We start from the raw sequence: 27,366 nt of genomic DNA on the forward strand, positions 1-27,366 counted from the left end.
AGGAATGAAGGAAGGAAGGAAGGAAGGAAGAAAGAAAGAAAGAAGGAAGAAAAAAAGGAAGGAAGGAAGGCAGAAAGAAAGAAAGAAAGAAAGAAAGAAAGAAAGAAAGAAAGAAAGAAAGAAAGAAAGAAAGGAAAGAAAAAAGGAAGGAAGGAAGAAACAAGGAAGGAAGGAAAGAAAGAAAGAAAGAAAGCAGGGAGGGAAAAGTAGGAAGAACAAAAGAAAAGAAGGAAGGAAGGAAGAAAGAAAGGAACAAAGAAAGAAGGAAGAAAAAAAGGAAGGAAGGCAGAAAGAAAGAAAGAAAGAAAGAAAGAAAGGAAAGAAAAAAGGAAGGAAGGAAGAAACAAGGAAGGAAGGAAAGAAAGAAAGAAAGAAAGCAGGGAGGGAAAAGTAGGAAGAACAAAAGAAAAGAAGGAAGGAAGGAAGGAAGAAAGAAAGGAACAAAGAAAGAAGGAAGAAAAAAAGGAAGGAAGGCAGAAAGAAAGAAAAAAGGAAGGAAGGAAGAAACAAGGAAGGACGGAAGGAAAGAGAAAGAAAGAAAGAAAGAAAGAAAGAAAGAAAGAAAGAAAGAAAGAAAGAAAGAAAGAAAGAAAGAAAGAAAGAAAGAAAGAAAAAAAAGAAAGAAAGTACATGTTGGAAAAAAGTACTTTATTTGTGAGTTGAATTCACATAAACGCTACCATAAAGTCACCATAGGGCTGGGTTATTAATCGAAAAAGAATCTAAATCAATATTCAGAACTTACAATTGATCTAATTTTCTCAAATACTTTTCCTACTACGCATGGAGTCACATGACCCCGCTGAATCTGAGACTAATTAATACCTCAGTGGCCGCTTTGTAGCCACATCTGATCTCTGGTCAAGACCGATGGACTCATTCTTGAGCTTTACTTTGCACTACATTGACAATTTTATTTTATTTGAAAGAGATGCTGCTTATTTTTAACTTTTAATATGAAATACATTGCAATTTCATTGCAATTGCAAATGAATTTTATTAAACTATTAGAATGAATATATTTTATCAATAACCTACTGAAGAACATAATAGTAGATAATAGTTAATAACATGCTAATGATAAACATTACAAACAACATGCAAATAAAGAGCCATCAGCCTTTCGATTTTTTGCGACCCCTGGGGTGATTATATTAAAGACACAGCAATAGCATCAGATGCAGCACATAGATTTTATGGCACCAGGTTAAACTTTCTGACACATTTACGGCACTCATGTACATCAAAACAAATACAGGCCACAACTGAACATGGAGGATGGTCTCCGAGTGGAGTTCTTTAAAATTAAATGATATACAGACTTGGGCCTATTGGTATGTGTGCGCCATTATGTGCAAGGATTATGTATCTATAATCACCTCAGAGAACATTTGGGGTCACTAGACACTGGCATTGTTATTTTGGGTGTCACACGTTGAAAAGTTTGGGAACCCCTGTTCTAAACAAAATGACATAACTATCCATTGTGTTCAAGCAAAAACCTATTTGTGCATTGTTTGATGTCACAACATCATTTATCCATAGCTACTGTATAGTTATAATATGGTTATAACAGGTTAAATGCTTGCTAAAAGTGATTTTTTTGTGTTGTTTCAGTATTATATTAACAGATAAACATCATGAAAGCTAACATACACAAGAACCTAAAGACCGCCCTAAAACTTTGGCTAAATTTTTAAGAACCTGCGAGCCCTCTAGTGGACAAAGTTGTGTTAAATCTCTTTTTTGATGACACATTCTCCATTTTTTTCTTTTTTACCTTTTCCTGGTGTATTTTTAATTGAATTAAAGTTGAAGACGCTCAATGTCATTATTTAGGTGGAAAATGTAATATTTAATCAATCAGGCTGCTGTATTTTTATTGCAAAACAAGAACAATAGCGTACAAAAAAATTAGGGAATACAGTGCTTACAATTATTTTCACATCAAATGAACGAATCAATAGAGAACAAGAAAACAAAAATAAAGAAAATTACAGGGCATAAGTAAATTACAAGAAATTAGCAATAAAAAAAAATGATTACAATATTGCATACACCCTCATAGCTTTTTTATTTTTGTCCTTTAGGGTTTGGATATAATGCTTGATATCAAATTTAAATATATAAAAATACATGTAAGGTTCAGGATTGGACCATTTTTTGTGTACATGGTACTTCCCATATATAATCAAACTAATAAACAAATTTTGCTCCAAGAGTTTTATTATTATTATTATTGCATGTCAAAAAATATCTTTACAAGAAAACAGTTTTTAATATGGAAGTTTAAATATAAGATATTTAACATAAAACCAAAACATTTGGTTATGTGCATTCAAAAAACATTTTGTTATGTGCATTCATTCGAGGTGTTTCCTCCTCTAATTCACAAAAAGATTCCAAATGTCAAAAAAAATGTTTTATTCAGGCTGACCGTTCGTCAGGACAGAAAACGGTGTCATCACGCTCTACGCGTTACTTTTATCATCGATGTTATGGGAGAACCAATCACAGCAGTTGGTCATTTTAAGTTTAACTGTGAACAGGTCTTTTACTGTATGTCAGACAAATAAGGCGCCTAATTGTGTTATACAGTTAAACATTGACATGTACCAGTGTCTTCTTAAGACTAAAATTAATGTGTGCTGAGAATTGAATACTTCCAAATACGAAAATCGTTATATGAGCCACCATCCGCCCTCTGGCGGAACATAGGGTGTTTTCTTTCTAATTTTCAACAACAAACTATTTGTTAGCAATATTAGCACGCAATTCACTTCATTTAATTTTATCTGACTGCATCGATTTGACAACAAGTGTCGTCTTTTCCGTTCGCAGCAGTGTGGTGATTCATAATGTAAAATGTATCGAGCTTTGCTCCTGTCAAATAAAACTTACCGTCTCAAATCCACGGTGAGGATGATCAGGAAAGCCAGCTGGTTTGGCGATGCAGAATTCATCTAACATCAAGAACGGGTCTAGATTTTTTAGCTGGAAAACATAATTAATTTTGTGCTTTACAATTATGATGAATTTCAAAATAATAGTACAACAACAACAACATGCAATTCTGTAGTGATGCTAATATCAAAATAAAACGTACCTCTCTCCGTCCAATACTCCTGCGAACTCGAGCCCCGACTCCTTCGGACTGTTCGACGCTCAAAACCACCTTAGAAACTTTTCTGATCATCATAAACACCTACTGTATATATCTCCCTATCACAATAGCTAGCTCTCAGTTTGTGAGCGCCACCAATACACCCAGACTGATCAAGACGCTTATTTATACACAAATGCCCACTACACTATTATTCGCTGTTGTATATACAGTAGTTCATGCTACGACAGGTGTGTTTTTATACTGTGTTGACGTTTTGGGTTTGTCATGGCTTACTTCCTTTGCAGATGACATCTCTTCAGATTCGGATTATTTAAAGGCGCAGTGCATGTCACAATGACTATGCAATATTGTGAGCCACAAAAGAGTGACTGTGCATTTACATATGACATGTGAGGCTAAGAAAATGAGAGCCTTTTAAGAAAACTGGAGCATTTTATTAGTCATCTTCTGTCCTGAAGTGACATTTTAAAGCTGTTCTCAGCATTTCCTGTATGAATCATTCTCTTCCTTGAAGCTGTCAGCTTGACATAAGAGACTGTTGATCTGGTTCCTCCTCTCTCCTCAGGTGTATTACAGCCACATGAGACCATGCATGTGTGAAATGTACTCTTCAGTGCAGGTCTTCTCCATGCATGCTTTTTTACTCTCCTCTAGTCCACTGTTTTGAGCTATGAGGTCTTTGAAAATCCGTATACTTGCAGCTTGACCCCCTGCAAGGTTCACAGCATGTGGCCCAACCTGTGGATATTGCAAAACAATGGATCATAATGGGCTGAGGCATTCACTGTAGATCTGTAAATATAATACCATTTTTTATATCTTAAAGAACCAGGGGAGGACTCCGGGTATGGGGCCCTAGCATTAAAACTAAAAACATTCTCTTTCTCAATAGATTTTTTTTACTCTGTAGATTATTATAAATATTGTTATGATTATTATGATATATTTGAAGTCAAATTACCCCTCCCCCCTGAGTTAATAGCCCCCTTGTTTATTTATATCCCCAATTTTTGTTTAAGAGAGAACAAATTTTCTAAACATAATAGTTTTATTAACTCATCTCTAATAACTGATTTATTTGTAATTACAATGATTACAGTAAATAATATGTGACTGGATATTTTAGAAGACACTTTAAGTGACATTTAAAGGCTTAACTAGGTTATGTAGGTTTACTAGGCAGGTTAGGGTAATTAGGCAAGTTATTGTATAATGATGGTTTGTTCTGTAGACTTAAACATATATAACTTAAAAGAGCTAATACTTTTGTCCTTAAAAAGTTTTTTTCTAACAATAAAAAAACTGCTTTTATTCTAGCTGAAATAAAACAAGTAAGACTATAATATCAGTCTATCAATCAATCAATCAATCAATCAATCAATCTATCTATCTATCTATCTATCTATCTATCTATCTATCTATCTATCTATCTATCTATCTATCTATCTATCTATCTATCTATCTATCTATCTATCTATCTATATATATATATATATATATATATATATATATATATATAAAGTACAAAGAGATATTTAAATATACATTTTTATAATTTTATTTTTACCACAACCTTTATCCTCTTAATGTAAAATTGAATGCAATACATTCACAAATAAAACAAGTTCTAACTGACTAATTTGCAGCTATTTCAACTAAATTAGCCATTTAATTTACGATTAGTCCAACTTAATGAATTGAATAAATTTTCATTGTGCAATGTTATTTTATTTTAACAGACCCTACTACTCTTGACGGTTACATACAGATTTTACAACATATGATAGAACATTTATAAAAGAGTTGATTAATATAGGCTTTTTGGCATTTGTCAAGGCCCCTTAATCCCCTGGGGCCCTAAGAGGCTGCTTGCCTTGGTTATTGGTTAAGTCCGCCCCTGGTTTTAACCCCAACAGTCACATGAAATAGAGGATTAACAAGTACACACGTTTTGGTGCCTGTGTGGGCAATATGCACAGCTAGTGTTTTTCAGTCAAGGATAAACTTCTGGTGAAAGCTTAATGTGACTATTTTCAATTTCATAAGGTTCCTTTTACAGCACCCATGTTGTAATGTAATTACAATACATTCAGTTAAATTGACTTAAGCATTCATTCAGTTGTTCAAGCGTAAAACGAGATGAAAGACCATGTTAGCACTAACCCCATCAGGATCAGCAGGCAAGTGCAGATCTATTTTATAATGTAAAGACAGTTCACTGGAAGCGCAGAGGCTGGCAGCCTGAAATTAAAAGTCATTTAACTTTAATGGGTCATAAGCAAAACCTGTATGCTTGAGCATTCTGTCATTTTTTAATGGTTATATCTTGTAATGTGTCTTATTTTTGGTTTGTTTCGATGCCGTTGGTCCTTGTTGCATTACATTTTTTAGTTCAAATTCACCAGAGTTCAATCGGAAGAAGACTGAGAGCTCTGAAAAGATGATTCTATCTGCTTTCAAACTAATGATGATGCCACTGAAATATGGACATGCAACATGGATGTTTAACTCCTGCTGTGTTAGAATTCTTTACCCACTGTTCAACCTTCAGATAAATAATTATCCGCCTTCTCTAAACCACTAAAATAAAGCAGCCAAATTTAATTTTAATCTTTAAATCTATTTTGCTTGAGGAAACAACCTCATCTTCATCACAAACTATGTGAATGTCTAGATTTCTCTTATTAGTGTGGTGTTCTTCATCCGTGTTTAATCATTAATGACTAAAGTAAGAATGTTGCTTTAGCATTTTTGCTAATGCTAAAAGTAGCTGCATACTGTAAGTGTAAAAAGTTTGTAACAAAACCATAGTCATAAAAGTTAAAGTATCCGATTCTAATAGCGTTATAGCTGATGGGTCAAAACTGACCAAACGGACAACAGTTGTACCCTAAATGTGTACAGCCCTCATAAAAATATATAAAAAAAATTTTTTTCTAATGCTGCAGTCATTTTAGAAAAAAAATCACCAAATTTCAAGATGAAAAATATTGTTTACCTTTTTCTTCTGCTGAGCCCTGCAGGTAATTTTTGACCCTTATAGGTTAACAAAAGCATTAATTAAACTAAAACTGCGAACTGATGTGAAAAAATGTGAACACACCCTTAGTAGTATCTTAAGTCTTAAATGTGACATTGTGTTAGTGTGCTGAACAATAGTGAATCTCTCATTGATGACTCACAGTACCATGACTCACTTCTTTCACCTTATTTTACACTTGGTCATATTACATAAGCATAACATAACATAAAATCACCTGAAGTGCTGCATATTGTCCCATCAGATAGAGAGGGCATCCTGCTGTCCACTTCAGAGATTCTGTTATGCATGGCCAGCCCTCCAGGACCTGTCAAGCAGCAAAAGCTTTACTTTGTGCTGATTCATCAACTTAAAGTTGACTAATATACACATGCAAAATAATAAAAAAATGACACACATTTAAGAATAAAATGCATTTGAGCTTCTCAGGCAAGGGAATAAAACTATGAGTTGCATTTTAATGCTATACATTTTTCCGTGTCATATTTAATAAGCAATTATCAAAGACTTCTAAATTAACAATTGATTATTTATTATCAAAATATCTACAGCCTGTTAGTTTAAAATATACCATGAGTATTAAAAGACAAGGAATTATTTAATTGATTATGCCTACATTTTGTTAAAATATAATTTAGAGATGTACAATTTCTTAGTTACTGTTTCAAAAAACTATAGAACTTTTATTATAAAACTTAAGACATAAGTAGCGGGTCCTACACCATTCATCTCGCTCTGAGTTGGGATCGAACTGGCGACTTTCCTCATGGGAGTCGGTTGCTCTACCAAAGAGGCTAAAGACCATGGCCTCTAATGTCTGCTGCTAGAGTACCTTTTTTTTTAGGTCAGAGGAGTGAGGTTCACCTGCACAGCACTTCACTAGCTGGCCTCTGCTACACTCATTTTTTTTCTCTGCTACACTTACCCCCCAAAACTTTACTCACATCTGGTTCACAGCATCAATGTAACCCTCCGGTCCTACACAGTCCAACCCGCTCTGAGCTGGGATCGAATCGTCAACTTTCCACATGAGAGTCAGTTGCTCTACCAAGGAGGCTAAAGACCACACGTCTATCGCTAGAGCACCTTTAGAGGTCAGAGGAGTGAGTTTTACCGTAACAGCACTTCACTAGCTGGCCTCTGCTACACATTCATATTCCATAAAAATGTGATGTATCAAGTATCATACAAAACTATACAAATATGTTGTCTAATTTTATCTAATATCCAGTTGAAGGTATAGAGTTACTAGCCCCCTGTTTATTTTTTCCCCCAAATTCTTTTTAACAGAGAGAACAAATTTTCTAAACATAAAAGATTTAATAACTCATTAATAATAACTGAATTATTTTATCTTTGCCATGATGACAGAACATAATATTTTACTAGATATTTTAAGACACGGTGAAGCAGTGGTGCAGTAGGTAGTGCTTTTGCCTCACAGCAAGAAGGTCGCTGGTTCGAGCCTTGGCTCAGTTGGCGTTTCTGTGTGGAGTTTGCATGTTCCCTGTGTTTGCGTGGGTTTCCTCCGGGTGCTCCGCTTTCCCCCACAGTCCAAAGACATGCGGTACTGGTAAATTGGGTAAGCTAAATTGCCCGTAGTGTATGTGTGTGTGGATGTTTTCCCAGAGATGGGCTGGAAAGGCATCCGCTGGGTAAAAACTTGCTCGATAAGTTGGTGGTTCATTCTGCTGTGACGACCCCCGAAAGGGACTAAGCTGACAAGAAAATGAATGAATGAATTTTAAGACACTTCTATACAGCTTAAAGTGACATTTAACTAGGTTAATTAGGTTAACTAGGCAAGTTATTGTATAACAATGGTTTGTTCTGTTGCCTGTCAGAAAAAAATATATAGCAAAAAGGGGCTAATAATTTTGACCTTAAAATGAGTTGAAAAAATTAAAAACTGCTTTTAATTAGCTGAAATAAAACAAATAAGACTTTCTCCAGAAGAAAAATATATTATTTGACATACTGTAAAATTTCCTTGCTCTGTCAAACAGAATTTGAAAAATATTTTAAAGAAAAATAAGTCAAAGGGGGTTCAATAAATCTGATTTCAACTGTACATAATTTTTTTAAAGAAAATATTTACGGTAATGTATACAATGAGCCCGAGCTGGGTCAGTAGGCATTTCTGTGTGGAGTTTGCATGTTCTCGCAGTGTTCTCATGGGTTACCTCTGGGTGCTCTGATTTCCCCCACAGTCCAAAGACATGTACTGTAGGTGAATTTAAGTAAGCTAAATTGTTTGTAGTGTATTGTGTAGTGGGGGTTGAGTGTTGGGCTAACAACTCGCCTTATAAAAACTGGATGTTATGAAACACGAATGTGGTGCAACTAAATATCAACTTCGATATAAATGGCCCTGGGAGTAAGTATGTATAAATGATATATAATTTATCTCCCAAACTTTTAGTAACTTGTAGCTTTTTTACTTTGTTTGAACGTTTTAACTTTGTTTGTTACACAACTTTTTTATATATAACAATGAATTGTTATATGAAATTGAATGATGCAAACTTTATACATTATCACTTTCTCACATGAATGGGGAATTGTCTCTTGACATCAGAGAGTAAAGGGTCCTGAGTGACATCCAGTTTGCAGCCAGTTGCCAGCCAAATCTGTTCTCCTCTCCATTGTTCGCCACTGCACAAGGAGACCCTCCATTGCTGAGACTCATAACACCATTTAGCTTTGGTCACCTTAGGATAAAACACAGAATACTGATGAGTGGTTAATAACGCGAGCACAGCAGCCTTGCAGTACAGCAAAAAGTGACCAACCTGACAGTGAGCTCTGATGAGCAGCTTTCCGCTCTGAATAAAAGGCTGAAGTTGTGCATAGGCCTCAGGGGTCACTGCTCCTCCTTTCCTGGCTTGTTTTATCATTACTAGTCTTTTATAAAGACTTCTTTCATTATAGAACTGCTTTAAGTAGGCCAGGCCATCTAATTTGATCCCATGCTCAACATGTGAATAGCGTCCAATAAGACTCTCAACATCCCCAACGTCAAACTGCTTCAGCTGCCAAAGAGCGAAACAGAGTCATATTCAACAGAGAGGATTTATATACTCCATTAATTAGTTAACTATATCTTTATTAATTTTGCAATGCTTATTGTAATGAAATAATATTTATAATATATGTTTGTTTAAAGCCATGTTATAATTGTATATTCATGGCTCTGTAATCTCTTCTCAATTAGCTTATTGATAAAAGTTTTGTAACCATCCCACAGAGACAAATTTCTCTGGCCCAGCTCCGGCCCAATCAATCAGGTTTTGCTTGGCCCACATGCCGCAGTGAATTACAGGACATAACTGGAACAAGTCTGGTTTCCAGACAAGGTCCAAACATAGACTGGGTCACAGCCAAGTTAATAACTCACAACTGGATCTGAACTGGGCCAGATAGGTTGGTGTGTCATGATTCCAATGAAACTGATAAACCCGTGAAGCATTGCACTTCGGGCACACTATGGACATGCTTTTTCTCAAAGCGACCTTGGTTGAATATTTTTGACTCAAACTTATTTTAATGTATTTTAAATGTGGGTCAAGACATTTAGCATCACACTTAAGTGGCCCACATACCAATTTTTAACATTTGGGCTAAATATTACATTTTAAATATGGCCCAAACCTTGTGTGCCACCCTAAAGACGGTGCCACCTCTACCAAACCCGGGCCATGTTTGGCTCACATGCGGTACGCCAGTGCCGGATGAATGCCTGGTATGCCGTAAAAAAAAAAAAAAAGCCCAAAAGCTCTCTACTCTAAACAGTAATGGATGAATGAATGAGTGAATAAATAATTACATAAATAATATTAAATAAGCGATTAATTATCTACTTAACCAACCAGAAAGCATTTTGAAGTGGATTAATAATTATTTATAATTTTGCTTGTTTAATTTGTTAGTCCATGTATGGGAAGCCGGAAGCTAAGAAATCAGAACTCAGAGGCGCGTCTAGAGTTTTGAAAGTGTGAAATGTTCGTGGATTATTTGTCCACAAAGACTACAATAACTGGTTAAAAAGGAATGAGAAAACAGATGTGGTTGAAGTTCGTTTTATCACTGGAGGAAGATGACTATTACTTCGTGACAGGTAAAAATAACATTTCTAATTATTGAAAGTACAGACTATTTCTGTGATTGATAAATTTCACAGATAATTGCTAATGTCACAAGAGCAAATTTTCATATTTGTATTTATCTGCAAAATAGACATTTTTAATCACTAAATTTCACTTTTAATCAGTTATTAATTTAACTTGAAACCTAACTTTTGGGTCATGACATTGGCCACTCTGGGATTGTTTGGCTAACTGGGTGAGTCGTAATTTATCTCAGATAACTAGTTTTGCTGTGCAATATATTGCCTCGAAATCTATGAACAATACCTGCAAATACCAAATGAGCGATCCACTGTAGCCATCTAGTGGCAATATTTAAAATGTCATGCTATTTTAATGTTGATAATTATTTACTTGAATACTTTCAAACAGTTAAACACTATAAGTTTTTTAAGCATTCAGACATTAGGCTTTCTCAAGCCAATCTCAGAATTTTTCCCAACAGACCTTTTTATTTATCTATAATTATTATAACACTGGCATTGTTTTACAGTAGCCTATAGATGGCAACATTATCATCATAGACTTGCTAAATATAAGCTGGTGTTAATATCATATTAAAGGTTTGTGCAATAAATTGATCTTGTGTTAATACTGTGCTTACCTGTAAGTGTTTACGTAAGACCCAGGTCACATGACATGCACCCTGTTTCAGTGCAATGGAAATAACATGGGCGCTGGTCAAACCTCCACCTACCACCATAACTCTCTGACCCATCTGACACACAGTTGGAGAACCTGAGGAAATTATCATATAGATTTTCTGCTTTAATACATTCTCACATCATCCTAATACATTATGCCAGTTTATTCTTTAAGCTGGCTTTAAATATGGTTGGTCAAAAGCTCACCTGAAGAATGTTCACCCTGCTCTTCATGTGTACAGAAGTTATGCATGAGCTGCACGGTGTGTCGCAGACTTTCCTCTGGGTAGTTCTCCTGGATTGCCTGCACCCAGCATGGGATGTTTGCCATCTGCGCCCTTGAGGGCCCCGTCGCCATGATCACTGATTTCGCCTCTATAATTTCCCCAGTGTGTAGCGTCACCTTGAAAAACTTCACATTGCTCTCGTCCTCAGTTAAGACTGGGATGATTCTGTCCACCGTGGCTTTGATTAAGACACTCTCCAGGTCATATTTGCGAACCTGAGAGGAAGTCCTTGGCAATGTAATCCATAATTTAGTTTTTCCATAATGCACGTTCCATAATGCAAGTAAAATTAAAATGTATTTTTGTTCAGTGCCTTACATAACTTAATTCTTAAAGCACTTTACACTTAAGAAGAGGCCTTATAACGTATCAAACTGATCGAACACATAACATACAGATAGGCAAGTATAAAAAAGAGAGTCTTCAGTGAATTTTTAAAAAATATTAACACACATAGCATTCCAAATGAGATAATTGATCATATTTGTATCATGCAGCTTTTTCTTGCCACCAGAGTTGCTGTTAAAGCCAATCTTTCACAATCAGTGTATTATTAATTATTGTTAGTCAGGCATTCCTTTCAATTCCTCATGCTGAGTGAGGCTCAGACCTGCTCCTGGAAGAAGTCAATACTGAGCTGTGTTCCTGGAAGACTGAAATACAGGTTTTTCTGCAGGCCTTTTGTTGTGCTAAGCAGCTTTTTGTCTTTCTTTCCCAGGCGATTGTCATTAAAAAAGGCATGCTCGTCCTGAATGTACATTTGCTCAGGTAGACTGTGCAGTTCCGCCTCCCGATTTTGCTCCAACACAAAGTCCTGCAAGGCTTTCTATTGCACATTGAGATGAAGAAACTATTAGACCTTTAATGGGCAATATCACTATAATGTTTGCACATTGTTCTTCTCTAACCAGTTAAAAAAGTCACAACAAAGTACCATTGATATGATACTATTTGAAGATACTATTTCAATAGTTTAACACATTTATGTGTTCTAAAATCAGTTATTGGCCTCATGAGATTTACAGTAGTTAAACGAACTATATATATATATATATATATATATATATATATATATATATATATATATATATATATATATATATATATATATTTAGGGTGACGCTGTGGCGCAGTTGGTAGTGCTGTCGCCTCACAGCAAGAAGGTCGCTGGTTTAAGTCTTGGCTGGGTCAGTTTATAATTTAGATATAACCACTGATGTTTATGGTAAAGATTATTACTGACACGTTCAAAAATGAAAGTTGTAGGCAGCAATTATATCATTTAACCAATAGGTGGCGACAAGCAGTCATCAAAATATGCCACTGAATAATGACACATCTAGCAATGAAACAAGTTTTATGAGTGAATAACTGAATCATTAATTGAAAATGAGACTAAAAATAAACATAAATTGTACAAATTATGTTGTTTAAGTTATACATTAAGCGTTAACATACTATACAATTTTATATTGTAATATTTTACAATTAATTTTATTCAGCTGATTATTATTATTATTATTATTATTTTGATCAAATTACAGGTTCTGAGTTTTATTTGTTAAAACCAAAGGTTTCTTGCACTACTGTTTTTTTAACAAATAGAAATCAAATTACATTAGTCTCTTTCCCTTTTTGGCTGACCCCAAAAATGGTCCAGTTCATTACTAAAAAACCATAATGTGATCCGAACTGTGAGATTTGTGATCAGTTTACACCACTACTTTTGAACTTTTGTGGTTTTACTTTTGATTTATTCATCCAAAATTAGGCTTAAATTTCTGACTTAATGATTTCACAAATCCCTCCGCATTTTCAAAGTCATAAAAAATCATATCAACGCACTTTCCAGTGCTGAATTACCTTGTTAAATGGATCTGTGTGTACCAACATGTGTGATCGAAGGTGAGGGATGTTCAGGGCAGTAAACTGACTTTCCCAAAGAATTGTCCATTTTCCATAAGAATCCACCACTTTGAAGTGTATTGGAGGACATGGCAGACATTTGGTCTCATTCTCTGTTCCAGACACTGGCTCTGTTGGAAAGACAAATAAATCTAAGGGATAAGAGTAGGTCGATAGAAGAAATAAACCAAATAGCTGTCCACGTTAGAAACTGTTGGACTCACTGGAGGTGCTCTTTTTGTTTTTGTGGTTTACACTTTTAGTTCTGGTTTTGCTGAGTTGAATTCCTTGAAGGATGCTAGTTTGGCAGAGAGGTTTGTCAGGGTTTGAGAGCAATGTAGCAAGGGTTAAAGCATGAGGACCTCCTCCAATTATTAATACATCCAACATTCCTAAAAAAGAGAGCATGAGAAAGGGGTTAAAGATAATAATTTTTTCATGTCATAGTTACAAGAAAGTAAAATAATCTGGTACTTGCTGATGTTTCCTGAAAGTGAGGTTGTTGACAAAAATCCTTTTGGATAAAAAGCTTTCAGTTTAGAAACAGCATTGCATGTGTTATCTGTCCACTCTTGAGTCTATACATACTTCAGCTCTTGATTGGCTGCCTGACCGAGTGTCGCTCTCAGAATAGCTCTGTCCTAGAGCACAGGGGCTTAAATTTAGCTCACTCTAATCTCTAATATCTAAACAAGCATGAACTTTTATTAATTGCAAGTTTTAGGATAAATAAGATTCTTAGATGCAAACTAATGTTTTTTTTTATCATTTGCATTGATTGATCTGTAAAAAAACTTAAACATTTGATTGTACAAAAACACGGTTGGATTGATTTTTAAAGTCACAGTACTTACCCAAAGGTTCTGTTTAGACCTGTTCATTCTTCTGGAAACTCCTAAATGGTTCTTCTCGGGTATTGTGCAAAAACCCACTTTTGAAAATGTAATGTTTTAAGAGTTCACGCATTACAATGTAATATATTGTAGTAGTAGTAGTAATCGTAGTTGTGGTTGTTGAAGTAGTAGTTGTAGTAGTATCAGTAATAGTACACGTCATTGGTAAACTTGTGTCAGTAATAGTAGACGTCATTGGAGTAGTAGTATCAGAAGTAGCAGACCATAAAGATTATACGTTTACTCATGTTGATCTTGGACCATCAAGATTATAAATTCACTAATGTTGATCCTGGACCATCAAGATTAAAATTCACTAATGTTGATCCTGGACCATCAAGATTAAAATTCACTAATGTTGATCCTGGACCATCAAGATTAAAATTCACTAATGTTGATCCTGGACCATCAAGAATATAAATTCACTGTTGTTGATCCTGGACCATCAAGATTAAAATTCACTAATGTTGATTCTGGACCATCAAAATTGTAAATTCACTAATGTTGATCCTGGACCATCAAGATTAAAATTCACTAATGTTGATCCTGGACCATCAAGATTAAAATTCTCTAATGTTGATCCTGGACCACCAAGATTAAAATTCACTAATGTTGATCCTGGACCATCAACAGTAAAATTCACTAATGTTGATCCTGGACCATCAAGATTAAAATTCATTAATGTTGATCCTGGACCATCAAGATTATAAATTCACTATTGTTGATCCTGGACCATCAAGAGTAAAATTCACTAATGTTGATCCTGGACCATCAAGATTAAAACTCTTATGTTGATCCTGGACCATCAAGACTAAATTCACTAATGTTGATCCTGGACCATCAAGATTAAAATTCACTAATGTTGATCCTGGACCATCAAGATTATGAATTCACTAATGTTGATCCTGGACCATCAAGATTAAAATTTACTAATGTTGATCCTGGACCATCAAGATTAAAATTCACTCGTGTTGATCCTGAACCATCAAGATTATAAACTCATTCAAGTTGATCCTGGACCATCAAGACTGTAAAATCACTTTTGTTGATCCTGGACCATCAAGAATAAAATTCACTATTGTTGATCCTGGACCACCAAGATTAAATTTACTAATGTTGATCCTGGACCATCAAGACTATAAATTCACTAATGTTGATCCTGGCCATAAAGATTATAAATTCATTCAATTTGATCCTGGACCATCAAGATTAAGAATTCACTCAAGTTGATCCCGGACTATCAAGTTTGTAAATTCACTACTGTTGATCCTGGAACATCAAGATTAAAATTCACTCGTGTTGATCCTTGACCATCAAAATTATAAATTCATTCAAGTTAATCCTGGACCATCAAGATTATAAATTCACTTATGTTGATCCTGGACCATCAAGATTAAAATTCACTAATGTTGATCCTGGACCATCAAGATTAAAATTCACTAATGTTGATCCTGGACCATCAAGATTGTAAATTTACTCATGTTGATCCTGGACCATCAAGATTATAATTTCACTAATGTTGATCCTGGACCATCAAGATTATAAATTCACTAATGTTGATCCTGGACCATCAAGAGTAAAATTCACTAATGTTGATCCTGGACCATCAAGATTAAAATTCACTAATGTTGATCCTGGACCATCAAGATTATAAATTCACTAGTGCTAATCCTGGACCATCAAGAGTAAAATTCACTTGTGTTGATCCTGGACCATCAAGATTAAAATTCACTAATGTTGATCCTGGACCATCAAGACTGTAAAAATCACTAATGTTGATCCTGGACCATCAAGATTAAAATTCACTAATGTTGATCCCGGACCATCAAGATTAAAATTCACTAATGTTGATCCTGGACCATCAAGATTAAAATTCATTAATGTTGATCCTGGACCATCAAGATTATAAATTCACTCATGTTGATCCAGGACCATCAAGAGTAAAATTCACTAATGTTGATCCTGGAACATCAAGAGTAAAATTTACTAATGTTGATCCTGGACCATCAAGGTTATAAATTCACTAATGTTGATTCTGGACCATAAAGATTATAAATTCACTAATGTTGATCCTGGACCGTCAAGATTAAAACTCTTATGTTGATCCTGGACCATCAAGACTAAATTCACTAATGTTGATCCTGGACCATCAAGAAAAAAATTCACTATTGTTGATTCTGGACCACCAAGATTAAATTTACTAATGTTGATCCTGGACCATCAAGATTATAAATTCACTAATGTTGATCCTGGACCATCAAGATTAAAACTCTTATGTTGATCCTGGACCATCAAGACTAAATTCACTAATGTTGATCCTGGACCATCAAGATTAAAATTCATTAATGTTGATCCTGGACCATCAAGATTATAAATTCACTCATGTTGATCCTGGACCATCAAAATTGTTAATGCACTATTGTTGATCCTGGACCATCAAGATTAAAATTCACTAATGTTGATCCTGGACCATCAAGATTAAAATTCACTAATGTTGATCCTGGACCATCAAAATTGTAAATTTACTAATGTTGATCCTGGACCATCAAGATTATAAATTCACTAATGTTGATCCTGGACCATCAAGATTATAAATTCACTGTTGTTGATCCTGGACCATCAAGATTAAAATTCACTAATGTTGATCCTGGACCATCAAAATTGTAAATTCACTAATGTTGATCCTGGACCATCAAGATTAAAATTTACTATTGTTGATAATGGACCATCAAGATTAAAATTCACTAATGTTGATCCTGGACCATCAAGATTAAAAATCACTCATGTTGATCCTGAACCATCAAGATTATAAATTCACTAATGTTGATCCTGGACCATCAAGATTAAAATTCACTCGTGTTGATCCTGAACCATCAAGATTATAAACTCATTCAATTTGATCCTGGACCATCAAGACTGTAAAATCACTTTTGTTGATCCTGGACCATCAAGAATAAAATTCACTATTGTTGATCCTGGACCACCAAGATTAAATTTACTAATGTTGATCCTGGACCATCAAGATTATAAATTCACTAATGTTGATCCTGGACCATCAAGATTATAAATTCACTAATGTTGATCCTGGACCATCAAGATTATAAATTCACTAATGTTGATCCTGGACCATCAAGATTATAAATTCACTAATGTTAATCCTGGACCATCAAGACTAAATTCACTAATGTTGATCCTGGACCATCAAAATTGTAAATTCACTAATGTTGATCCTGGACCATCAAAATTGTAAATTTACTAATGTTGATCCTGGACCATCAAGATTAAAATTCACTAATGTTGATCCTGCACCATCAAGATTAAAATTCACTAATGTTGATCCTGGACCATCAAGATTATAAATTCACTGTTGTTGATCCTGGACCATCAAGATTAAAATTCACTAATGTTGATCCAGTACCATCAAGATTTTAATTTACTAATGTTGATCCTGGACCATCAAGATTATAAATTCACTAATGTTGATCCTGGACCATCCAGACTGTAAAATCAATAATGTTGATCCTGGACCATCAAGATTAAAATTCACTAATGTTGATCCTGGACCATCAAGATTAAAATTCACTAATGTTGATCCTGGACCATCAAGGTTATAAATTCACTAATGTTGATCCTAGACCATCAAAACTGTAAATTCACTATTGTTGATCCTGGACCATCAAGATTAAAATTCACTAATGTTGATCCTGGACCATCAAAATTGTAAATTCACTATTGTTGATCCTGGACCATCAAGATTAAAATTCACTTATGTTGATCCTGGACCATCAAGATTAAAATTCACTAATGTTGATCCTGGACCATCAAGATTATCAATTCACTAATGTTAATCCTGGACCATCAAAATTGTAAATTCACTAATGTTGATCCTGGACCATCAAGATTAAAATTCACTAATGTTGATCCTGGACCATCAAAATTGTAAATTCACTAATGTTGATCCTGGACCATCAAGATTAAAATTCACTAATGTTGACCGTGGACCATCAAGATTATAAATTCACTAATGTTGATCCTGGACCATCAAGATTATGAATTCACTAATGTTGATCCTGGACTATCAAGATTAAAATTCACTAATGTTGATCGTGGACCATCAAAATTATAAATTCACTTATGTTGATCCTGGACCATCAAGATTAAAATTCACTAATGTTGATCCTGGACCATCAAGATTAAAATTCACTAATGTTGTACTGTCCTCAACATACTGTCCCTTAGTGATTGTTTTGACAGTTAGATAAACTCCCTTCCCTCACACGACTCTGAAGACAAGAAACTCATTTGCCAACAGGTTTAATGGTCTTGGGTATGGAGTGAAACTACAATAAAAAAAACAATAGGATACATAAATAATATGTCCACAAGTTAACAAAACTACAGAAGCATAGCTTTTACATGAAATACAGAGTGCTTTGTAGTAAATAATATCTTCTCTTATGTAAATACAAAATACCGAAATATAAAGCTAAAGCAAATTGTGGCTAATGTATTAGCTCTGCTGATAAGCTAAGAAGTCACTCTTGAGCTCAATTATTCATAAAACATACGAGTATAATGAACACCTTATACAATCAAAAACGTACTTACAAGCGATGCTGTTGCAAGGGTTAAGATTACAGAAAAACATGACGATTGCTGATCATCGTAGTCATTGCCGTGTGCTTGCAGCACTTTACTTCCTGATTTTAAGTGAACAGCAGGATCTACCTTGCTATAACTCAAGGTCACCACTAGATGGAACACTAACCATTTACAAAATGAAACCAAATCACTACTTAAAAGAATTACCCTTGCAATACACAATAATTATCTTGCCAATTAAAGATTAAACATTAATTCTGCTTTCATCAAATATGTTCCAACACACTCCCCGTCTGGCGTGGTAACATGTCACTATTTACAGATCCTTAAATTTAGTCAAGTTTCTCTGGTGTAAGAAGAAGGATAGTTTTTGAGATGGGGCGTATGAACATCTTTGGTCCGTCCTTTTTAAAGACCTTGACTTCTACCGTGCGAACCTTGTTGTCTTTGCTTGGAAAAACTTGAGTGACAAGTCCCATTGGCCATTCATTTCTTTTTTGTTGTTCATCCTTCAAAAGCACAATGCTTCCTAGTTCAAGATCAGGTTTACTGGATGGCCACTTTCTTCTTGGTTGTAGAAGAGTTAGGTACTGCTTTTTCCATTTATCCCAAAAGGTTTGTGCCAAGTGCTGTACCTTTCGCCACTGTCTGATATGAAGATTTTTATCCACATCAAAAGTTGGGGCTGGAGCAATTGTGACCTTTTGGGTTAAGAGTGCACTGGGTGTTAGTATGAATGGATCATTTGGGTCAGACGACACTGGAACGAGCGGCCTTGCATTTATTATTGCAGTGACTTCTGCCATAAGAGTGGAGAGCATCTCATGTGTTAATGCTGAAGGTCCAAGCTGTTGAAGCATTGCATCTAGTATCCTTCTAGCAAGGCCTATCATCCTCTCCCAGGACCCACCCATATGAGAAGCATGTGCCGGGTTAAATTGCCACACACAGCTCTGATCCAAAAGGAACTTTTCTACAGAGGTTTTGTCAATGTTAGACAAGATGTTGAGCTCTCTGCAAGCTCCAACAAAATTTGTTCCTCTGTCTGAGCGAATGAGTTTCACAGGCCCTCGGATAGCAAGAAAACGCCGCAAGGCATTAATGAAACTAGATGTATCTAAAGATTCTACAAGTTCAATGTGTACAGCTCTCACGCTTTGACAGGTAAATATCACAGCCCACCTTTTGCTTTGTGCATGGCCACCTCTTGTTCGCCGCGCCACCACATCCCATGGGCCGAAGACGTCTAGTCCCACATTTGTAAATGGAGGATCCATGGATACACGATCTGCTGGTAGATCAGACATTTTTTGAGTCTGTGGTGTTGCTCTGAGTTTTCGGCAAGTAACGCATTCGTGAATGACACTGCAAACCTTCCTCTTTCCACCCACTATCCAGTAGCCAGCAGCTCGCACAGCACCCTCCGTATAGTGTCGCCCCTGGTGTCGCACTTTCTCGTGATGATGTTTAATCAAAAGTGTCGCAATGTGATGTTTGCCAGGGATGATAAGGGGATTTTTTACCTCACCCTCAATCTGTGCTTCTGTTAATCGACCTCCCGCTCTTAGCAGACCATCTACATCTATGAAAGGGTCTAAAGCTTTGAGGGAGCTTTGCTTAGAGAGCTTATTTCCCGTTTTCAAACTCTCATACTCTTGAGCATATGTCTCTTGTTGCACTGTTTTAATAATAATTTTTTCAGCACATAAGAGTTCCTCTACTGTAGGTGCATTAAGACAGTAATGCCAGCCCTTGCAGCCTGATGTCTGAGTTGTAGAACCTTTACAGAATTGCCGTGATATATGAAGAAGGCGTGCTGTGCCATGAATGCTAGATTTCCAGGTAGAGAACCTGGAAAATCGTTGTGCTCCAAGACTCTTATTCCTCAATGCAGTACTCAGTGTGGAGACTTCAGGACGTAGCTCTGCATCAGAAGAAGGATTTACAAGCTCAAATTCGTTCTTTTCTTGTGTGCAAGGGTTGTTTAACAGAAAGTTTGGTCCACAAAGCCAATCAGTGTTTTGAAGATGAGCAGCAGTAACATACCTTGTTGCAATGTCTGCTGGATTTTCTGTTGTGCACACATACTTCCATTGACTTGGATGAGTAGACTTGCGAATTCGAAGGACTCTATTGCTGACATATACATAGAAACGTCGTGATTCGTTGTGTATATATCCTAGCACCACCTTACTATCGGTAAAGTAAGTAATGTCATCCAAATGCATGTCAATTTCTGAAGTAATGAATTCTGCCAGTTCCACTGCCAAAACTGCAGCACACAACTCAAGACGAGGAATTGTTTGTTCTGGGCTGAGTTTTGCCTTACCCATGACGAAGCCGAGCTGACTGATTCCAAACGAATCTGTCAATCTAAGGTAAGCAACTGCAGCTATTGCTTTTGTTGAAGCATCAGAGAAGATGAACAACTCCCTTTGAGTGGCTGTAGAAGGTGATATATTTGTGTAGCATCTTGGAATGTTTAGATTTTTCAAATCAATCAATGATTGTCGCCACGTTTCCCACTTTTCCTCCATTTCTTTGGGAAGGGGCGCATCCCAGTCATCATTCTGATTATTAAGTTCTCTCATGATCAGTTTACCTTGAATTGTTACTGGGGAAACAAACCCAAGAGGATCGAAGATGCTATTGACAGTAGATAATACACCTCTGCGAGTAAAGGGTTTTGCTTGTGTGTCGATTTTGAATGTAAATGTGTCCGTTCGCAGGTTCCAGTTCAATCCCAGACTGCGCTGTGTCGGAAGCATGTCAGAACCAAGATCCAAGTCTTTGATTTCACTAGCATGATCTTAAGATGGGAAGGCCTTTAGAACTTCTGTGCTGTTCGAGGCTATCTTATGAAGCCGTAAATTGGAACCAGCAAGAATTCTCTGCGTGTTTTTGAGCAGATCTATTGCTGCTTTTTCTGTCGGAAGTGACTTCAATCCGTCATCTACATAAAAGTCACGATTCACAAAGCTTCTAACATCAGGGTCACCATCCTTAACAGACTGTCTGAGACAGTAGATGGCAACAGCAGGTGAAGGGCTGTTCCCAAATACATGGACGCGCATTCTGTACTCTACAATGTCCTCTGATGGGTCATTATTACGAAACCACAGAAACCTTAGGAAGTTACGGTCGTCTTCTCTCACTAAGAAACCGTAGAACATTTGTTCAATGTCAGCTGTTATAGCTACGGCTTCCTTGCGAAATCGCATGAGCACACCGACAAGCGTGTTGTTCATATCTGGCCCAGACAATAGAACATCATTCAATGAAACATCCTCATACCGAGCACTGGAATCAAAAACCACTCTTATGTTTCCTGGTTTTTTAGGGTGGTACACCCCGAAGAGTGGTAAATACCAGGATTCTTCTCGTTCTAACAGCAGGGGGGCTTCTTCTGCATATTTTTTATCGAAGATTTTGTCCATGAATGTGAAAAAGTGTTGTTTCATTTGTGGGTTTCTCTCTAGATTACGTCTCAAGATTAACAACCTTTTCAAGGCTTGACATCTGTTGTTGGGGAGTCTGCACCTTGGAACTTTGAAAGGCAGCGGAGCTATCCAGCTATTGTTTTCATCTCTCTCCAATCCTTGTTCCATAATATGGAGAAATGTCAAGTCATTGATAGATGGGGCCACTTTATTGTCGTCACAAGTAACCTTGAATACGTCCTTGCCCAATTGATCATGTTCGTGATTGCAGAAAAGTTGTTCCATAGAACAAATTCCATTATCATTTTTTTGCTCATTACTTTTCCTCCCTTTTACACAGAAAACATTAGGACAGGGATCAAAGATAGAAGGACGTTGTTCCTTTGTGTAAGTGAAGAAGGTACTCACAGCTGTAGACTTATGAATGCCATTTAGACAAACATTGCCAACTATCACCCATCCCAAGTCAAGTTTCTGTGCATAGGGAGCATCATTGGGACCATTAACTTGACTGCGCACTTTATGAACTCTGATGATGTCACGGCCCAGAAGCATCATGATGGGAACGTCTGGCTCCAATTGTGGTATGAATGAAGCTATAGGCTTCAGATGAGGGTGATGGAGAGCAGCACTTGGTGTGGGAATTTCTGCCCTATTGTCAGGAATGTTGTTACATTCAAGCAAACTTGGTAGAGAAAAGACTACTTTCCCATCCAAAGACTGCATTTGATATCCTGATGCTTTTCGACTAATGATTTCCGTCACTCCAGAACAAGTTCTCAGGGTGTAGGGAGTAGCTGGGGTATTTTCTTTGAAAGCATCAAAGAATTCAGAGCGAGCTAATGACCTGTTGCTTTGCTCATCGAGGATCACATAGACTTTCATTGCTTTTTCAGGTTGACCTTTGGGATACACTTTTGCCAAACTGATTTTTGAGCATGACTTACTGCTATGGTCATCTCTGCAAACCTCAGTGCAATGAGCCTCCACTTCTTCTAGTGATGTAGAAACTTGCTCCCCGCCATGCAGCGGTAAGGATACAGTTTCTTGAGCTTTTTGAACAGGACCAGGGTGTAGTGCAGAAATATGCTTCTCACTTCCACACTCAGAACATTTCGTAACAAATTTGCAGTTCTTAGCAATGTGTGTAGTAGCTATGCAACATTTGAAACAAATGCATTTTTCTTTTAGGAATGCATAACGTTCCTCTAAAGGTTTCTCACGGAAGGAACGACAGTTCCTAAGTAAGTGAGGTTTGTTGTGAATGGGACAGAGTTTCTCTGCATCCACAGATTTTCTTTCATCTTTATCTGTGTCTAAATGTACAGGGGTAGACACATTCATCTTATTAACTGAGACTTCTCTTAATTTGTTTGACTTCCAGCTAGATTTCTCTGTTTTGTAAACTGAATCTGTTTGAGTAAAGAAGTTGAAACCTGGGTCATTCCTGATTCTTGCTTGCTGACTTATGAAGTCAACCAAGACCTCAAAGGGGGGGAAAGAGACACCATATCTCTCTTTGTAACCAGCTCCATATGACAGCCACTTTTCTTGAAGATTGAATGGCAACTTTTGTATTATGGGATTGATGCCTTTTGCTGTGTCCAGATATGTTAAGCCTGCAAGGTATCCATCAGCTTTAGCTGCCTCTATTTCCATGAGAAGATCACTTAATTCATGAAGCTTTGAGTAATCTCTGCTTGAAATTCTTGGAAAACTTTCAATGCGCCTGAAAAGAGCTCTTTCGATTACTTCTGGTGCACCATAACATTCCTCCAGTCTAGTCCATATCATGTCAAGGCCTTTCAGTGGTTGATTAATGTGCACTGATCTCATGCGTTTAGCGTGTTCAGCTGATTCCTTTCCTAACCATTTGACTAACAAGTCCATTTCCTCACTAGCTGTCAAATCCAGGCCACTTACTGCATTTTTGGAAAGACCGTTGCCAAGCTCTGAAGCTTTCTGGCTGGTCATTGAACTGTATTAATCCAGTATTAACAAGTTCACGGCGAGCAAAATATCTGACGAAGTCTGAAATATCTGTTTTGTCTTTTACACTCTGAGGCATTTGACTTGTCGTTGAGACAGGGGGTATGTGGCTTTGTGTGAAATGTGCCCTCCGTCTGTGTACTCCGCTATCTGTTGGGTCATGAAGATGGTACCTTCTTGGTGTAAACTGTGATGCTTGTACAGAATCTCTCCTTGATTGCATGTGATAGAATTCAGCATCGTCTGAACAACTCTCTGTCTTGAGACGTGTATCCGGAACAGAATTTGTAACTAGTAATTCTGTGTGAAGCTTTACTGTCTCTGCGGAAGGGAGTGGTTCTGGTTGTGATGCCAATTCTGTAGATGCATGTAGATTCATCTGTTCAATGTATTCACTTGTTCGCTGCATAACATCGGCAGGAGTGGTTTCCAGTTGAGGCTCATGTTTACTATGAACACTGGTGTTAGCTGCTGCTTCTAAAACTTCTGCTTCAGCTACAGCTGCAGCAGTTTCTCTCTCTAAAGCCATTTTATCAATTTTTGCCTCCAACTTGGCTTTCTCCACCTTTATTTTTTCTTCTTCATCTGCAAACTTCAAACGTGCTTTAGCTGCTTCCGCCTTTGCTCTAGCCATAGCAGCTGCAGCACTTGTAGAAGAGCTGCTCGATCTTGAACAAGATGCATACGATCTGGTTTTATATGAGTGTGTAGACTCCATTGTGCACTTGATACTCTTATCAATTTACTTGAATCTTCATAACTGCTGCTGTACTCTCTTCTTGCAGCCGCTTTTTCACTGTACTGTCCTCAACATACTGTCCCTTAGTGATTGTTTTGACAGTTAGATAAACTCCCTTCCCTCACACGACTCTGAAGACAAGAAACTCATTTGCCAACAGGTTTAATGGTCTTGGGTATGGAGTGAAACTACAATAAAAAAAACAATAGGATACATAAATAATATGTCCACAAGTTAACAAAACTACAGAAGCATAGCTTTTACATGAAATACAGAGTGCTTTGTAGTAAATAATATCTTCTCTTATGTAAATACAAAATACTGAAATATAAAGCTAAAGCAAATTGTGGCTAATGTATTAGCTCTGCTGATAAGCTAAGAAGTCACTCTTGAGCTCAATTATTCATAAAACATACGAGTATAATGAACACCTTATACAATCAAAAACGTACTTACAAGCGATGCTGTTGCAAGGGTTAAGATTACAGAAAAACATGACGATTGCTGATCATCGTAGTCATTGCCGTGTGCTTGCAGCACTTTACTTCCTGATTTTAAGTGAACAGCAGGATCTACCTTGCTATAACTCAAGGTCACCACTAGATGGAACACTAACCATTTACAAAATGAAACCAAATCACTACTTAAAAGAATTACCCTTGCAATACACAATAATTATCTTGCCAATTAAAGATTAAACATTAATTCTGCTTTCATCAAATATGTTCCAACACAAATGTTGATCCTGGACCATCAATATTAAAATTCACTAATGTTGATCCTGGACCATCAAGATTATGAATTCACTAATGTTGATCCTGGACCATCAAAATTGTAAATTCACTAATGTTGATCCTGGACTATCAAGATTAAAATTCACTAATGTTGATCGTGGACCATCAAGATTATAAATTCACTTATGTTGATCCTGGACCATCAAGATTAAAATTCACTAATGTTGATCCTGGACCATCAATATTAAAATTCACTAATGTTGATCCTGGATCATCAACATTATGAATTCACTAATGTTGATCCTGGACCATCAAGATTAAAATTCACTAATGTTGATCCTGGACCATCAAGATTAAAATTCACTTATGTTGATCCTGGACCATCAATATTAAAATTCACTAATGTTGATCCTGGACCATCAAGATTATAATTTCACTAATGTTGATCCTGGACCATCAAGAGTAAAATTCACTAATGTTGATCCTGGACCATCAAGATTAAAATTCACTAATGTTGATCCTGGACCATCAAGATTAAAATTCACTAATGTTGATCCTGGACCATCAAGATTATAAATTCACTAATGTTGATCCTGGACCATCAAGATTAAAATTCACTAATGTTGATCCTGGACCATCAAGATTAAAACTCTTATGTTGATCCTGGACCATCAAGACTAAATTCACTAATGTTGATCCTGGACCATCAAGATTAAAATTCACTAATGTTGATCCTGGACCATCAAGAGTAAAATTCACTATTGTTGATCCTGGACTATCAAGATTATAAATTCACTAATGTTGATCCTGGACCATCAAGATTAAAATTCACTCATGTTGATCCTGGACCATCAAGAGTAAAATCCACTAATGTTGATCCTGGACCATCAAGATTAAAATTCACTAATGTTGATCCTGGACCATTAAGAGTAAAATTCACTAATGTTGATCCTGGACCATCAAGATTATAAATTCACTAATGTTGATCCTGGACCATCAAGATTAAAATTCACTTATGTTGATCCTGGACCATCAAGAGTAAAATTCACTAATGTTGATCCTGGACCATCAAGAGTAAAATTCACTAATGTTGATCCTGGACCATCAAGGTTATAAATTCACTAATGTTGATCCTGGACCATCAAAATTGTAAATTCACTATTGTTGATCCTGGACCATCAAGATTAAAATTCACTAATGTTGATCCTGGACCATCAAAATTGTAAATTCACTATTGTTGATCCTGGACCATCAAGATTAAAATTCACTAATGTTGATCCTGGACCATCAAGAGTAAAATTCACTTATGTTGATCCTGGACCATCAAGATTAAAATTCACTAATGTTGATCCTGGACCATCAAGATTAAAACTCTTATGTTGATCCTGGAGCATCAAGATTATAATTTTACTAATGTTGATCCTGGACCATCAAGATTATAAATTCACTAATGTTGATCCTGGACCATCAAGAGTAAAATTCACTAATGTTGATCCTGGACCATCAAGATTAAAATTCACTAATGTTGATCCTGGACCATCAAGATTAAAACTCACTAATGTTGATCCTGGACCATCAAGATTAAAATTCACTAATGTTGATCCTGGACCATCAAGATTAAAATTCACTATTGTTGATCCTGGACCATCAAGATTAAAATTCACTCATGTTGATCCTGGACCATCAAGATTATAAATTCACTTATGTTGATCCTGGACCATCAAGATTAAAATTCACTAATGTTGATCCTGGACCATCAAGATTAAAATTCACTTATGTTGATCCTGGACCATCAATATTAAAATTCACTAATGTTGATCC

General features: G+C 36.3%; 3 protein-coding genes across 4 annotated transcripts in view; all 3 read right to left on the bottom strand.

Moving 5' to 3' along the window:
* Positions 1–3,552, bottom strand: part of pir (pirin) — a 19,143-nt gene extending 15,591 nt beyond the window's left edge. The window contains exons 1-2 of the mRNA NM_001002550.2: positions 3,107–3,552; positions 2,902–2,994 (exon numbers count right to left, since the gene is read on the bottom strand). Coding sequence (NP_001002550.2) covers positions 2,902–2,994; positions 3,107–3,199 — 186 coding nt within the window. The 5' untranslated portion in view covers positions 3,200–3,552. The remainder of the gene's footprint in view (positions 1–2,901; positions 2,995–3,106) is intronic.
* On the bottom strand, positions 3,104–13,734 carry zgc:113276. 2 transcript variants are annotated; one of them, XM_021479619.3, is made up of 10 exons: positions 13,627–13,734; positions 13,373–13,540; positions 13,107–13,279; positions 11,854–12,069; positions 11,164–11,458; positions 10,917–11,050; positions 8,960–9,199; positions 8,717–8,878; positions 6,385–6,474; positions 3,104–3,865 (listed from the first exon to the last, which is right to left on the bottom strand). In XM_021479619.3, the coding sequence occupies exons 2-10, from the start codon at positions 13,536–13,538 to the stop codon at positions 3,698–3,700; spliced, it is 1,644 nt and encodes a 547-aa protein (XP_021335294.1). In that variant the 5' UTR covers positions 13,539–13,540; positions 13,627–13,734; the 3' UTR covers positions 3,104–3,697.
* A 7,716-nt stretch (positions 13,735–21,450) lies between these two features.
* On the bottom strand, positions 21,451–25,367 carry LOC137487287 (uncharacterized). Its single transcript, XM_073916857.1, has 2 exons — positions 25,268–25,367; positions 21,451–24,999 (listed from the first exon to the last, which is right to left on the bottom strand). Exon 2 carries the CDS (start codon positions 24,055–24,057, stop codon positions 21,454–21,456), a length of 2,604 nt encoding a protein of 867 aa, XP_073772958.1. The 5' UTR covers positions 24,058–24,999; positions 25,268–25,367; the 3' UTR covers positions 21,451–21,453.
* Positions 25,368–27,366: the final 1,999 nt, after the last annotated feature.

Source organism: Danio rerio, chromosome 11 (genome assembly GCF_049306965.1).
Source record: "Danio rerio strain Tuebingen ecotype United States chromosome 11, GRCz12tu, whole genome shotgun sequence".
In the NCBI taxonomy this organism is placed as follows: Eukaryota; Metazoa; Chordata; class Actinopteri; order Cypriniformes; family Danionidae; genus Danio; species Danio rerio.

Excerpts from the sequence above, each read along its gene's own strand:
- LOC137487287 (XM_073916857.1), bottom strand. The coding sequence starts at position 24,057 with ATGACCAGCCAGAAAGCTTCAGAGCTTGGCAACGGTCTTTCCAAAAAT.
- zgc:113276 (XM_021479619.3), bottom strand. The coding sequence starts at position 13,538 with ATGTTGGATGTATTAATAATTGGAGGAGGTCCTCATGCTTTAACCCTT. Across the intron at positions 11,459-11,853 it reads TTGACTTCTTCCAGGAGCAG|GTTCGCAAATATGACCTGGA; the intron begins GTCTGAGCCTCA and ends ACTTCCTCTCAG. Across the intron at positions 11,051-11,163 it reads GCAGGGTGAACATTCTTCAG|GTTCTCCAACTGTGTGTCAG; the intron begins GTGAGCTTTTGA and ends TAATTTCCTCAG.